Source organism: Quercus suber, unplaced genomic scaffold (assembly GCF_002906115.3).
Source record: "Quercus suber isolate HL8 unplaced genomic scaffold, Cork oak 2.0 scaffold_31, whole genome shotgun sequence".
NCBI classification, from domain to species: domain Eukaryota; kingdom Viridiplantae; phylum Streptophyta; class Magnoliopsida; order Fagales; family Fagaceae; genus Quercus; species Quercus suber.
In genome coordinates, this window is record NW_027069496.1 from 701,690 (window position 1) to 716,898 (window position 15,209).

General features: G+C 36.7%; 1 protein-coding gene and 1 non-coding gene across 3 annotated transcripts; both read right to left on the minus strand.

The window, feature by feature from the left end:
- Positions 1 to 9,908: 9,908 nt before the first annotated feature.
- On the minus strand, positions 9,909 to 13,614 carry LOC111999809 (large ribosomal subunit protein eL28y-like). 2 transcript variants are annotated; one of them, XM_024031924.2, is made up of 4 exons: positions 13,502 to 13,614; positions 13,252 to 13,406; positions 10,947 to 11,110; positions 9,909 to 10,275 (listed from the first exon to the last, which is right to left on the minus strand). In XM_024031924.2, exons 2-4 carry the CDS (start codon positions 13,397 to 13,399, stop codon positions 10,135 to 10,137), a joined length of 453 nt encoding a protein of 150 aa, XP_023887692.1. In that variant the 5' UTR covers positions 13,400 to 13,406; positions 13,502 to 13,614; the 3' UTR covers positions 9,909 to 10,134. The 2 variants fall into 2 exon arrangements, with proteins under 2 accessions (XP_023887692.1, XP_023887693.1); XM_024031925.2 differs by having other exon boundaries at positions 13,252 to 13,411; positions 13,502 to 13,613.
- Positions 10,655 to 10,744, minus strand: LOC111999810 (small nucleolar RNA R24). The gene has a single exon (XR_002881654.1). It is a non-coding gene; the product is annotated as a small nucleolar RNA R24 (small nucleolar RNA).
- Positions 13,615 to 15,209: the final 1,595 nt, after the last annotated feature.

The following is a 15,209-nucleotide window of genomic DNA, read 5'->3' on the forward strand; positions in this document are numbered from 1 at the left end:
AGAAATTCATGACTCTCGGCGGTGCTGCCTTGCAACCACCGCCATTAGATCAAAAGAGTTTGACTCACCTATGCATAGTTTCTTTTGCCTGCCTTCATTTGTTGCTTCTTCCTCGTTCCATAGCCTTCGTTTAGTGCCTGATAAATTTCTGTTGTTTCCACCTCCATAATATTACTATTAGGTTGGGTTCGGGCCAGTTTCTTCAGTCTTCCCTTTCTATTTTGGGCTTTTTCCCCATCCTTATATCTATTCATTTCTCTATTATCTTTGTTAAGACATTTTAGTGGGCTAGTGGCTTCCTGGTGCCCTTCATTTAAGTGATCATCTTGGCCCACGTGAGTTATGCCACTCTCACAGCCCATAGGAAATTCATAATTAACACCCGGGCCCATTTCCTTTTTCTTTTCCCCATCTTTGCTTTCATTGGAAAATACCTCCTTTTTCCTAGCCACATATTTTGAATTTTTTTGAATTTGAAATTGTACTAACCTTTGCGTGTTGTTGTCGCCTTCCTCTGCCACTTCAATCAGGTGTCATTCATCTTTTTCTCCATTGAGATTCCCGCCCATCTTTCTGCCACTGTTGTCCCCTGTTTGGCCGCCCACTTCAACCATTTTCGGTGTTCTTTCCTTTCTCAAGTCTTCATTTGAATTATTGCTGAATAAGCTCACTGATGCTTTGAGTGGACCTTCCATTGGACCCCCGGTTTTACTGCTCCCTTGAGCTCGTAACCATTCTCCTTACTGCAATAGCTCACTTGACTAATTACTATAGGATGTGCAGTGGCGATCATCATGGCCCATCACTCCACAATAATAACAAAAAATCGGTAGTCTTTCATAGCGGAAGAGAATTTGGGTTGCTTCTCCCTCTGGACTAATCATTGTTCCACATCTTCTTAGTGGTCTATCTATGGGGATATTCACCCTTATTCTCATAAACTTTGCTTGATCAGCCAAACATGATCTTGTATCAGCTGTTATGAAAACACCCAAATTGTTCCCAATATGTCTCCCCAATTTTTTTGTCATCATATCAAAAGGCAGCCCCCAAATTTGGACCCAGAACAGAGAATGAGAGAAAATGATATTGTTTGCTGTCATTCCCCTCTCCCACCTCTTGAGGAGGAGGAGGTTGTTTTCAAAATTCCACGGTCCATTTGTCTCCACCCACTGGATCTGAAACTCATTTGTGAACTTGAACTGGAGAATGTTGTTCTCCACTTCTACTATTTTCAAATCTGGACCAATTTTCCACACTGATCGCAATGTATTCTTCAGAGCCCGCATGTTCTGCTTTCTATCCGTCAACAATTTCCCAAATAGACTCAGAGAACATTCTTCAAACACCTGAGCTCTATCTTCTTCTACAACAAGATATGACCCTCTTCTTCCTTAGTTAGACGCATGTATTTCAATCCTTCAATAATATCTTGCTCCATAGTCAGGATATTACATAGATTCTGAAAGTGGGACCCCTAATAGTTTATGGATAGGAGCAGATTTTTTAGAAGTTTGGATGATGGCTTTTTTCTAATCTATTCATTGAGGGAGAACGCGCTAGAAACACAAGAGGAAACACTCCTAAGAGAGAGAAGACTCCTACTAGGAAGAGAGAAGTAGGATTAGTTGTTTGTCATTATCATTTGTTTAGTATTATCAAATTAGTATTAGAGATTGTTAGGATTATCATATTAGTATTTGAGATTTTTTAGGAGAGTTTTTTCTTATCATTGTAATTCCTAGAAGCTGCATATAAAACCCTAGATGATTTCTTTAGTATTTTTAGACTATGATTATTATTATTCAAAATATTTGCAAAAATTTCATTGTGATTGTTTGGTGGTGAATCCAAACACCTTAGGTGGGAAGCCTAAGGTCTACAGTGGGACTATTCTAGGTGGGAAGCCTAAGTTGTCCTACATCTTGAGTGGGATGTATTGGTTGTTGATATGTTTCAAAATTTCTTGAAGATAATTAGGTCCACCATCCACCTGCTGTACAATCTGTACTTTCAACCATGGAAACAATTATGAATCTCGTCATAGATGAAAGTGAAGATATTTCCTTGAATCTCCTTTTGTTAGTGTAAGAAAGGAAAATCATCATGTTTCACCTATTTCATGGAAATTAGGGGAACAAATAATCACTAGGATTAATGCCCAACTAGAAAAGATAATTGCACCCACTCAAAAACTACCCAGCAAGCTTGAGGCTGCACATGATGTGAAAGTTGATGTTGTTGAATGTGCTTCTGACCAACCCTCCATAGTGCTTGAAGATCTACATCTTGGTGAAGTCGAAAAGGTTAAAACCACATTGTTTCCTATGGTTCACAAGGTTCAAGATGAGATTATACTAGTGTTATTAAACCCGACCTAACCCGGTGACCTGGCATATTGACCAAGTCAAGTGATCAATTGGATAGGAAAAGTATGTGACCCGGTCAAAACTGGTGCAACCCGATGGGTTTTAAGCAACCCGTGTGACCCGATTGGGTTTTATTAACCCAACCAGGTTTGTAAATTATGTAAAATTACATTAATAGATCTACTTTAATGACTCTTTTATTATTTAAATGTGTGATAATATGGTAATTTAAACAAGAGAAAACCTAAAAAAAATCCCAAAAAAAAACATTGTTCCTTGCGCCCTGAGCTACAGATTCACACTTTGCACTTTGTAGTTTGTACATGTACCATCACTTTTCAATTTTCACAATTCTCAAAACCTACTGCTATGGGCTGCTACTGTGCATAAATTTTTTTATGCTTTGAAGTTTGAACAGATGTACTTGGCCAAGAATTAGCATGTAAGTATGACCATATAACTCTACCCCACTAACTATCTTCTTTTGTTTAGGGTTTATATATATATATATATATACACTTTATTTCTTGATTGCTTTTTAGTTTAAGCATCTTTGGTTTTTTTTTTTTTTTTTTTTTTTTTTTTTTTTTNTTTTTTTTTTTTTTTTTTTTTTTTTTGGTCGTGTACAGTGTGAATGTGACATTGTTTCTTCTTTGAGTTTTAACTATTTTGGGCCTTACCAGATTCTTCCTTTTTTAGGTAGGTGTTATTAACAAGTTTCTCCTACTTGATTCCGTTATGGGAGGTTCTACTTTTGTTTTCATTGAATAAAAAACTTTTGAGTTTGCTATTGAGGAAGGGGGTCGTTTTTCTTATTACGTATTCATGAAAGAGGTAGGAATTCCTTACGTTCTGTCTATATGGGTAAAGAGAGTGCTAAGAGAATTCTGTTTTAGGTTGAGGAGTTGATATCTAAGCAAAATCCATGTCAGTTTGTGAGAACGGTCAAGGAGAGAAATAGAGTTCTTATTCTTCAGTTGGGGTCCAATGCCCATGGCACTTTTTTGTTGATCTTTGAGTTAGATAAAGGCCACCAAAGGGGCTCCATTGTCATACTAGAAGGGAAATTGGGGAGTGGCTGGAGAGGTTTTAGAATACATTTGAGAAAGACAATCTACCCGATTAATCAAAATATTGGTGTTAAGCACACGAGTGCCACCATAATACGGTGAGGGTGACGAAGAATTTCCGACAAAATATGAAGGTTTTGGAAACAAAGGAAAGGAGATTTCTTCGGGTTTTCAAAATTTGAAATCGTATATTTCTTAGGGAGATATTTCCAGGATTGACAAGGATTACGTTGGGTTGGATGTCACGTCGATCATCAATGGTGCTGAGAATACAAGCTTTAATACAACACTGACCTTAGATATCTCATTGCGTGTGGAACGTGGGAATGATGGGAAGTGGATTGTGTTATCTTCTAAGATTAATGAGGTGGTCCCGGTTGCTGTTAAACCCAGTGGAGAGAATAAGATACACAGCTTAAAACTATGTTGACCAATGGAAGTGGGCCAAGGCCCCATGCTGCATGGAAGCCTAAAGCCCAAGCTGGGCCTCATAAAGCTTTGTTTCACAAGTCTGATTTACACATATCAATACTAAACCCATCCTTATTAAATCGGGTGAAACTCAGCCAAGGGCTTTAGTCTCTACCGATACAATGAAACGAGTTCCTGGGGTTGCATCTTCGAAAGCGCTCTCCTTTTTCACTTGCAACACTACTATTCAGTCGAGTGTAGCTTCATCTCGACCAAGTGTCTCAGGTTGTCATGATTCGAGGCTTAGGTCTTCGCTTCTTACTTGTGAGAACATTGCAATAGCTAGTACCTCTCTTACAGTACTAATCAAGTGGTTCCAGGGTCTGGGCTTTTGGCGTCTCCTCCTTTCATTGCATGTGACACAGCTTTTGGGCTTCCTCCGTTACTCTCAAGTGAGCTACCAGATCAACCGCCACTCCACACACTAAGGTAGGTATTAGCAACCCAACGAGTGACGTGATAGGTATAAGATCAAAAAAGGGAATATTGAGACTATTTCGGTAGTTAGCTCAGCATCAGCATGCAGGGATCGAAGAAATCAGAAATAGTTATTTCGATTTCCGCATATCGTTCTCCTGAATCTATGTCAAATTAGCTTGCATCGGAGGGTGTAGTTAATCCAGGTTTGGCTTCTCTTTTTAATAAAGGACAAATTGTTAGTTAGGATTCTGAGTGTGATGGTGTTGAGGGCTCTGTTGTCTCTGATTTTGGGTCAGAGGATAAGGCTTAGAACTCTGACGAGGGGTTGTTGGATTGGGAACATTTAGGTGAACCATTAGAAGTGGCACCTCTAGCGATGGATAATTCAGTGGTTACGAAGATTCCTACAGCTTAGAAGATAGGGTGTAGGGTCGATGTAGATAACACCAAGTTGTCACAATGGGTAACTAATAGAATTAAAACTTTCCAAAAATCTGTTGGGACCTCGCTTGAGGGTTTCGAAGAACAAGTTACAAGTTTGCTCTTAACTTTCAAAGCTCGAAGAAAACAGCAGATGCTTGATGTAGCTTCTAAGAGGAAGATGGGTAAGGTTGGGCACAAAGGGCATCGTGAATTGAAGAGTTTGATGAGTTCGTGGGGTGATGAGAATGAGATAGAAAGGAGCAAGAGTGCTAGTAGGGATCGGGCTGTTGTAGTGCATCAATGAATTTGAGAATTGTTTCATGGAATGTGAGAGGATTGAATGAGCAGGATAAGCAGCTACGGGTTAGAAATTTGATCTGAAAGTGGAAAGCGGATATTGTTTGTCTACAAGAAACTAAGATAGAGCTAATTAATAGAGGTGTTATTTGTAGTTTGTGGGGAGGTCAACATGTGGATTGGCTCTACTTAGGCTCTGTGGGTGCTTCAGGTGGGGTTTTATTGATGTGGGACAACAAGGTTGTGGATAAGGTGAAGGAAGAGATGGGTCGTTTCTCTGTCTCTTGTAAATTCAAAAATGTGATGGTTCATTTTGTTTGGGCTTTCACTGGTGTTTATGGACCCAATAGTGATAAAGACAGAAGTTTCTTTTGGGAGGTGTTATCTAGCTTATGTGGCTAGTGGGATGTGCCTTGGTGTGTGGAAGGTGATTTTAATGTGGTGTGGCTTCCTTCTAAAGGTTCTGGTTCTGCATATTTCACTACAGCTATGCATCGATTCTCAGACTTTATTTTTAAGCAAAGCCTTATTGATCTGCCTTTGGTTTAGAGGAATTTCACTTGGTCTAGCTTTAGAAAGGTTGCTTCAAGATCTAGATTGGACAGGTTTCTATTGTCAGCAGATTAGGAGGAGAAATTTCCATCTGTTTGTCAACACTGACTATCTAGGCTGCTATCGGATCATTTTCCAATCCTACTTGAGGGCGGGAATTTACACGGAGGCAAAAAAACCTTTTAGGTTTGAGAACATGTGGTTAAAGGATAAGGGTTTTTTGAAAAGGGTGAGTTCATGGTGGGAGTCCTATCATTTCCAAGGAACTCCTAGTTTTTTTTTTTTGGCTAACAAACTAAAGATGTTGAAATTAGATTTGAAGAGATGGAATGTGGAGGAGTTCGGTAATATAGGTCTTAGGGTGCAGAATTTGTGGAAGGATCTTAATGTGTTGGAAGTTACCAAGGATGATCATGTTCTCACAGTGGAGGAAATGAGGGAAAAGGATCGAATTCGAGAGTTAGAAAAAACAACTTTGTTGGAAGAAACCTACTGGAAGCAGAAATCTAGGGCTCTTTTTCTTAAAGAGGGAGATAGGAACACAAAATTTTTTCATCGTATTGCAAATTCATATAGAAGATGCAATACTATCGATAGGCTTATGGTTGATGGAGAGTTATCTACAAATTAGGGGATCATTAAGGGGTGCATTACTCATTTCTATAGGCAGTTATACTCAAAGAATGAGGTCCACATACCTCTTTTGGATGAGGTTGTTTTTTCTAGTATTTTTGAGGAAGATGCCACTTGGGTGGACAAAACTTTTGATGACGATGAAATATTTGGAGTGGTCCATGATTTCAATGGTGATAAAGCGCCAGGTCAGGATGGTTTTACAGTGGCATTTTTTCAATCATGTTGGAGCATAGTGAAAACAAATATAATGAATGTGTTTCATATTTTTCATGCCCATGCTATGTTTGAAAAGAGCCTTAATGCTACTTTTATTGCTCTCATTCCTAAGAAAATTGATGTTGTGGATGTCAAAGACTTTTAGCCTATTAGTTTTGTGGGAGGGTTGTACAAGATTATCGCTAAGGTGTTAGCCAATCAAATGCGAAGGGTAGTTCACAGTCTTAATTTAGAATCTCATAATGCCTTTGTGAAAGGGCAACAGATATTAGATTATGTCCTTATTGTTTCTGAGTGTTTAGATAGTCGATTGAAGGCAAGGGTTCCGGAGGTGTTGTGCAAACTGGATATCGAGAAAGCATACGACCATGTGGATTGGGAGTTTCTCATGTTTTTGTTACAGTAGTGTGGATTTTTCGAAAAGTGGAGAAGGTGGATCAAGTGTTGTATATCAATTGTTAAATTCTCCATTTTGATCAATGGTTGCCCATCTGACTTTTTTGGGAGTTCTAAAGGACTTCAGCAAGGTGATCATTTATCCCCATTTCTCTTTGATATTGTCATGAAGGCCTTGAGCCGTATGTTGGTTGAAACTACTGCAGCAAATCAGTTTTCAGGCTTCACAGTTGGGAATGCAGCTAGTTCCTTAATGACAATGTCTCATTTATTGTTCGCAAATGATACTCTTGTTTTCTGTGATGCTGACAACACTCATATAATAGCTCCGCGTGGGATTCTTTATAGATTCAAGGAGATGTCAGGGCTAAAAATAAATTTAGGAAAGTTTGGATTGGTTCCAGTTGGGTATGTGCCTAATCTACATGAGTTAGTGGAGATTTTGGGCTGTGAGGAGTTTGCTCTTCCCCTGAAATATTTAGATCTTTCGTTGGGTGCTACTTTTAAAGATAAGACGATTTGGAATCCTATTTTAGAGAAGATGGAGCGAAGGCTAGCTAGTTGGAAGAGGTTGTATTTATCTAAGGGGGGTAAGGTTACCTTTATTGAGAGTACTCTCTCTAGCTTACCTACATATTTCCTTTCTCTTCTCCCTATTCCAGTTAAGGTGGCTAAGAAGATGGAGAAATTACAAAAAGATTTTCTTTGGACTAGTATTGGGGACAATCGTAAAATTCATCTAGTAAATTGGTCTAAGGTTTATAGGTCAGTGAAGAATGGAGGGTTAGGCATTCGGTGTTTAAGAAGGTTTAATTCTCCCTTATTAGCCAAATGGTTGTGGCGTTATGGTTTGGAGAATGATGCCCGTTGGAGAAGGGTCATTCTCTATCCCCTACTTCTGTCATTTCTTTCCCTTGGAAAATGGTGTAGCAATCGAAAGTTCCTCCTCGGGTAGCTTTTTTCTATTGGACTGCGGTTTTAGGCAAGATTCTAACTATAGATAATTTTCGGAAGAGGCATTTTGTTGTTCTTGAGTGGTGTTTTATGTGCAAAAAGTGTGGGGAATCTGTAGATCATCTCCTCCTTCATTGTCCTATAGCATTTGAGATGTGGAGTATGATCTTTTGCTTGTTTGGTATTTGTTGGGTGATGCTACAAAAGGTAGTGGATTTGTTGTATTATTGGTCTTTCAATTTCAGGCAACATCGTAATATAGTTATATGGAGGATTATGCCGCACTGTTTGATGTGGTGTATCTAGTGGGAACGAAATTCTAGAAGCTTTGAAGGTCACGAACAGTCCATTCTTGAGTTTAAGTCTTTTTTCTTTTTTTCTCTTCTCGAATGGTGTTTTGTTTTACCATCTTTTTCTTGTATTTCCCTTCCTGTGTTGCTTGATCATTGTAATTTGGTTTCTTGATGTTTTTTGCCTCTTTCGTACATTTTCTATGTACAGGGCTATGTTCTTTTAATAAATTTTTTATGTTAACTTATCAAAAAAAAAAAACCTATTTTGTTACTTTGAATTTGTTTGTTGCTTTAGATTTTAGCTAACCTTAACTTTGAATTTGTTTGTTTCTACTATTCTATTGCTTATGAAATATTGATTTTGAATTATAATGGCGAGTTTAATTTAGGCATATGCCTTTTTTTTTCTTTTTTTCTTTTTAATTTACATATTCAAGTTATAATTTATCAAACTTAATTATATATATATATATATAATTTTTAAAATTTTTTTATTTGACCCTGTAGTTCGACTGATAACCTACTAGTTAAACTAGTGACCCAGCTCATAGACCAAATCAACGATCGGTCCAAGTTTAATAACTATGGATTATACTGATTCTACACATTGATATTGTTGTTCCAAATGAGTCTAATGTGATGGAATTCAATGTTTTTCTTTTCTTTATGCTCCCAAGGTGATTACAGACTTCAAGCAAGTCTTAATTGTCAGCATTTTAATCCACCAATTAGGCCTATCCACAGGTCGGTCCGGGTTGGGTTTGTGCCCAACCCGGAACCGATCCGTTCACTTCGAGTCTCCTAAACATGGACCTGCTGCCGACCCGCCGACAACAACGGTTCAAGTGGTCGAACGTCAACGGTTTCCCGTCGTTTTTCGGTCGGGCTCAAACTGTGTGAATTGCGCCGAATTTTTGCCAAAATATGCTTATTTTTGCTGAATCTGACCAAATTTCAAAAAGATCTCGGTTGATCTCAACGAGATTAGGCCGAACTTAAAGAGATCTTGGCAGAACTCAATGAGATCAAGCCCAATCTCAAAGAGATCAAGCCAAATCTCGACAAGATCTCGCCGGATCTCAACAGATCGGACAAAATCATACAAACGAACTACTTCAATCTACAGAGAAAGCTATTTCCAGTGTGTTTTCCGGTCAGGTTAGTTGAAATCGATTTTCCATGCTCTAACCTGCCAACCAACCCGCCAGTCTTGAATTTTGGTATCAAAGATCTATGACCGATCGTCGCCAACGTCGAGTCAACCAATTCTCGAGCTAGATCAGCCAAGTTCAACGAATGGTTCAAGTACCGGGTTTGGTTGGACACCCCTACCATCGATACTTTAAAACTCAAGGTCAAGCTTTTTTAAACCAAGGGAGCACAATGCAAGAGCATAACCGAAAATTACTTTAATATTTCCTTTTAGATTTTCAGTGAGTAGTTTCATACTGTAACAAAGTTATTTGTTTAGTTAGATTGGCATCTAAGTTTGGTTAGGATTAGTTGTTTATCTTTATCTTTTGTTTGGAATCATTAGAGATTCTTAAGATTATCAGATTAGTATTTGAAAGTATTTGAGATTGTTTAAGAGAATTTATCCTTATCATTGTGATTCCTGGAAGCTACAAACTTGAATGATTATTTTCAGACTATGATCATTATTATTCAAAATATTCTGCAGAATATTTTGAATAAAAGATAATGATAATTGTTTGGTGGTGAATCCAAACACCTTTAGGTGGGAAGCCTAAGTTCTAGGGTGGGACTAATCTAGGCGGGAAGCCTAGGTTGTCCTGCTTCAACAAGTAAGCTTGAGTTCAAAATTCAATTACCCAATAACCATATAGTAATTCAAAATAATTAAGTAAAAAACCAAACTACATCTCTTTGGAAATTAAGGAAAAAAAATGGCATCCCAAGAAACAGCAGTCAACGCAAAATCGAGATCGAAACAAAAAGAGAATCCAGATATCCAAATGCTACCGATAATGAAAACTACTAGATAGGCAGCACAATACAATTTATCAACCCTCTGACTCACTTCCTACCATGAGTCCTCACAGCCTGCCTATTCCTCTTCTTGGCACCAGATTTTGTAACTTTGAGGCTCCTGTGCACAGCACTCAACCTAGCTAGGGCGGCCTTCTTTAGATCTGGCCTGTAGTAATTATCTCCCACCTGTGATGGGTTAAACAGTGATTTTAAGACCATAATCTGGCATTAAACGTTACAATATAGATAGATGCTAAAAAAGACAATGATTTTGATAATTCAAGGTTATAATGGGAGAGGGAGAATTTGAATCCTAAATATCTCCGTTGCAAACTTCAAGAGGTGCCAACTGAGCTACAAAGCTCTTGGTGTTTCAAAAAAGACAATGATAGGAGAGTATAATATAAATTATAAGCTCACCAAATTTCTTAATAATACCATAAGGAACATGATAACCAATAGCAGCCTACCTACATCAACTAATACTATGCTATAGACAAGATACCGTTCAATTTGTTCATCCAACAAAAAAATATACAGCTCAATAAAAAATTGTTGTACAGTTGAAGCTCAGAAGCCAAGCGTAACAAGAGTATTTCATTGAAAAAACCATAACGTATGGTCTTCTTACATGTTAGAGGCTCATCACTGCAGAAAAAATTAATATTTTGGAACCTTTGGGGACATTGAATAATCTATATAAAGGCGACCACGATCACAAGAAGCATAAGCTTGATCAGGATCTATATATGCAACTAACAGGAATGATGCGAATTATAATATGACCAAACATATTTCTGAAGTTATAAAATATGTGAACATTCCCATAAATGACAGGATCTAGCTTGTAAAATTACCTGGTTTGCCACTGCATTTGCCATCCTGCGGAACTCCTTTTTCATGACAGACTTGTGAAGCAAAGCTGCAGGCTTGTTCTGTTTCTTGGTCTTGGTTGTAGCAAGCAACACAGATTGATCTTTTCCCTCAGGTTGGATGGTCACTGTTTTCTTGTTTGCCAAACCTGACACATAAAAATCAAAAAATCAATTTCATACTACAAAACTACAAATAATAACCCAAAATTACTCCAAACCCAAATATATGGATGGCTGAAGTCCTGCTAAGAAACACAAGAGAAGACAATTTCACGAATTCCCTAAAGACTAGCAAAATAAAACAACAAAATTTAAATAAAGAGAGAAGGCTTAAATATCTAATAGCATTTTTCAATAACACAACTTAAAAATAACACTTTAGGAGTCTATAGGCAAAACATAGGGTATCTTTGGATCCACACCAGAGAGAAAAAAGATTTTGTTCTTTTTTGAACTCCAGGAAGACAATTATTCTCAGATAACAGACACCAAACAAGTCCACAGTATCCCAAAACACATTGCAACAACATATTTTATAAAATGAAATATATGCATATATTGATGAGTGAGTTTCAGCACCAAAGAAAGGGGGAAAAGGAGATTCAAACTAATGACTGCCACTTCATGCGGTATAGTCCCCAGCCGATTACAGTATCATTGAGATTTTCTAACTAATAGAATTAGAAGCGCGTACACACATTTTCTAATTAAAAAATCAAAGTAAACATCAAAATGTTAGAGAAGGGTTTATTATCCGGAATATAGACAGCAGAAAATGTAAACTCGAAAGATGTAGATTAAAACATCATTTATCGATACTTTTCACCTCTACTCTATGTCACAAAAAATCCATTAACTTTGATCTAACAAACCCACTTCCTCAAACCATGTGTTTCCTTTTCTTTCCCTCTATCTTCTCCACCACGAACATGAAATTCAATAATAGTCATCTTCACCAACATAATAATTTCTATTCAGACAATCACATTCTTAAATACTTCTTTATATAAATGGTTCTTTCAAAGATTTTGTACATCTCCTTAGGCCAAATCCTTGAAATCTGCACAAAACAAATATAATACGCACTATTATCCACCCATTCCCTCAGAGACCAAACACTAACCCCTCAAAACAAAACAACGCAACAACCAAAAAAAAAACTGTTCTATTCCTTTTATCTGCACCTGGATTAGAAAGCTAACAACAAAAAATTAAACCTTCAGTGTCAAACCATTTATTTCACTTCATTTCCAAAATCAAACAAATTTCCAAAAGCCAAACATTTATTTATCTTCATTTCCACACAAACCACCCTAAAACATGCACTGTTCTCCTCCCATTTCCTCAAGAAACCAGACAATGTAACCCCTCAAAGCCAAACAACAAAAAATTAGACAGTCATTACCTCACAATCAAATAATCTCCAAACCAAACAAAATCCCAAAGCAAATACACTACTTTACCTTCATTTTCCCACGAAGCCCCTAAAACAGAGCAATGCTTTCCTCAAAAATGAATCACTGCAACCCCTCATGACCAAACAACACTACTAAATAAAAAGCCTCTATTCCTTTTAGCTAAATTTCTTAGAAACCTAACAGCAACAAAATTGAACTTTCAAATTCAAATCATTTCAGCACCCAAAAAAAAAATTTCTTTAACGCTCTGTTCTCTTCCCATTTCCTCAAAACCCAAACAAAACTATATAACAGCAGCAATAACGGCTGACATAAAAAATTTCCAACATTATCCAGAACCCAATCTTCCATTCCTTTATCTTCACCTAACTTCGTCGGAAACAACAACAACAATAACAATAACAACCAAACCTTAGTCCCAAAAATGAAACTTTCAAAGAAACCAAATAACCTACAAACGAAACAAAATCCCCAAATCAAAAACACCCCTTTCCCTTCATTTTCCCACAAAACAAAAACTCCAAAGCAACCCATTGTTCTCCTCCCATTACCTCAGAACCCAAAAATCTTTCCCAACACTATTCAAAACCCAACCTCGCCTTAGTCCCAAAACTAAACACACTCAGAAACCATGCAATAAAAAATCAACCTGTCATAACCTCACAGTCAAATCAAACATAATTCCCAAATCAAAAACACCCCTTTGCCTGCATTTTCCCACTGTTCCCAATCCATTTCCTCAAAAAACCCAAACAAACACACAGAAACAACAACTTAAAACAAAAACAATTCCAACACTATTCAGAACCATATAACTTGCAAAAACTTTCTCGTGAACCAAACAGAATAATAGAGAGAGAGAGTGAGACCAGAGTGCTTGTAGGAGTTGAGGTTGTAGAGATTGTTAGGCTCCTTGCTGAACTGAACGCTGGCGGTTCCATTCCCAAACTCCTTCACCAGAAACGAGTTGTTCTTCTTCACTATCTCCCATATCAATTGCCCTGGTACTGCTGCCATCCTTGTCCTGCACTTCACCCACACAAGATCCAAAATCAATTTCCAAAACCCAAATAAACAAACACAAAATGCACAGAGAGAGAGAGAGAGAGAGAGATAAACCTGCTAGGGTTTTTGATCTGCTTCGCGAAGAAGATGGTGGGAGATTTGGGAGAGGTTGGGTTTATGTTGCTATTTATATTCAAACCCTAATTTTTGTTTTTCTTTTTGTTTGGACCGGAGGGGTACGCTTCTTTGTCTTATATTACGCCTATGTCCTTTACTTTCTACGACGAGAATTGGAATTTGATACGACCAACTGTTCCATTTCGTCGTAATAAGAAAATTTTTTTTTTTTACTTTATTTTTTTGTTTTGTAAAAACAAGCAAAAATATAATGTTTGCAATATAATTCCAAATGTGTGAAATTCAATAAACTATACATATTTATTTTAAGGATGGTTTCAAATTAAACAATATAATTCCAAATGTGTGAAATTCAAAATTATTTCAAATTAAATCTTATAATTTGATTATTTTAGATCAAATCTTAGACTTTTGAGGTTGTGCCATTTGAGTTTTAATTGAAGTGTTTAAATTGATATGAGTTAAAATATAGGATTTGATTTACACTAATAAATCTGTAATGTTTGATTTATTAAAGCTTAAATTTTAAAGTTTAAATTTAAATTAATTAGACTTTAGGATTTAATTTGGAATCATCCTCCAGACAACAAATTTGGGGAAAAGCCTAATTATTGATAACCTTTGGAACATATATTGGTTTGCGATAAACTAGTGTTTCATATATAGAACAGTTGGATTAAACCATTGACCATCTACTTATTCATTACACTTAAAGAGTATGATATTCTCTTTGTTTAGGGTTTACTAGGTTATGCCAAAAGGTGTTGTGGTAATGCTACAGTTTGGAGCATGATCCTTTATTATATCATGTGGGGTATTTGGTGAGAACAAAATACTTAGATATTTGTGGGTTGTGAAAGATTGAGTAATGACTTAACTTTCAAAATCAAATTTAGAGTTTAACCATGGACTTTTGGGTTTGATTTGAAGTTTTAATTTATGTTTAAATGTTCAGATTGATATGTTTTAAAAAGTACAAAGTTTAATTTGAAACTAACAAAATTTTATGATTTAGTTTACAAGAGTCTTAAAATTCATCAAAATAGATCAAACTAAATATGTGTCCAAGGGTTGTTTTTCGAATTGCCACTCGTTGGCAATTGATTGGCCTTCCTTATTGATCATGATTTAGTTCAAGGAGCTGAATTCACTGTTGGGGATATTACACAAAGTAATAATGGAAGAACAAGGTTAATACAAAAGACAAATAAAAAAAAATAGATAATTTAGAGACACTATATCGTTTCCCTTAGACAATATTTGCCCCATATACTATTGTTGCTAAAGGGTTATCACAAATTTGTCCCCAGGATACAGTCAAGATGTTGGGTTTTATAGATAGCAATTCTAGAGAATAACCACAAGATTTCTTTTGTTTCTCTCTAACTTACTATTTTGTGAACACAAGCCTCTATTTATACCCATAGGGTTATATTACATCAAAAAGCACGTATGGAGAGTTAAAATATTTCATAAAACTATTCACAAGGTTTGAAACCTCTTCAAACTCTCTAAATAGTCACTAGAAAAATTTACAGAAAAATCCTGATTTTCGATTGATTGGTCGAAAATTCCTTTCAATCGGTCGAGTTCTCTTTTCAATCAGTCGAACAGGAATCAAGCAACGATCAATACATCCAAAAACTCTAGGATTTTTTCTTTACTATTTCGATTGATCGAACCA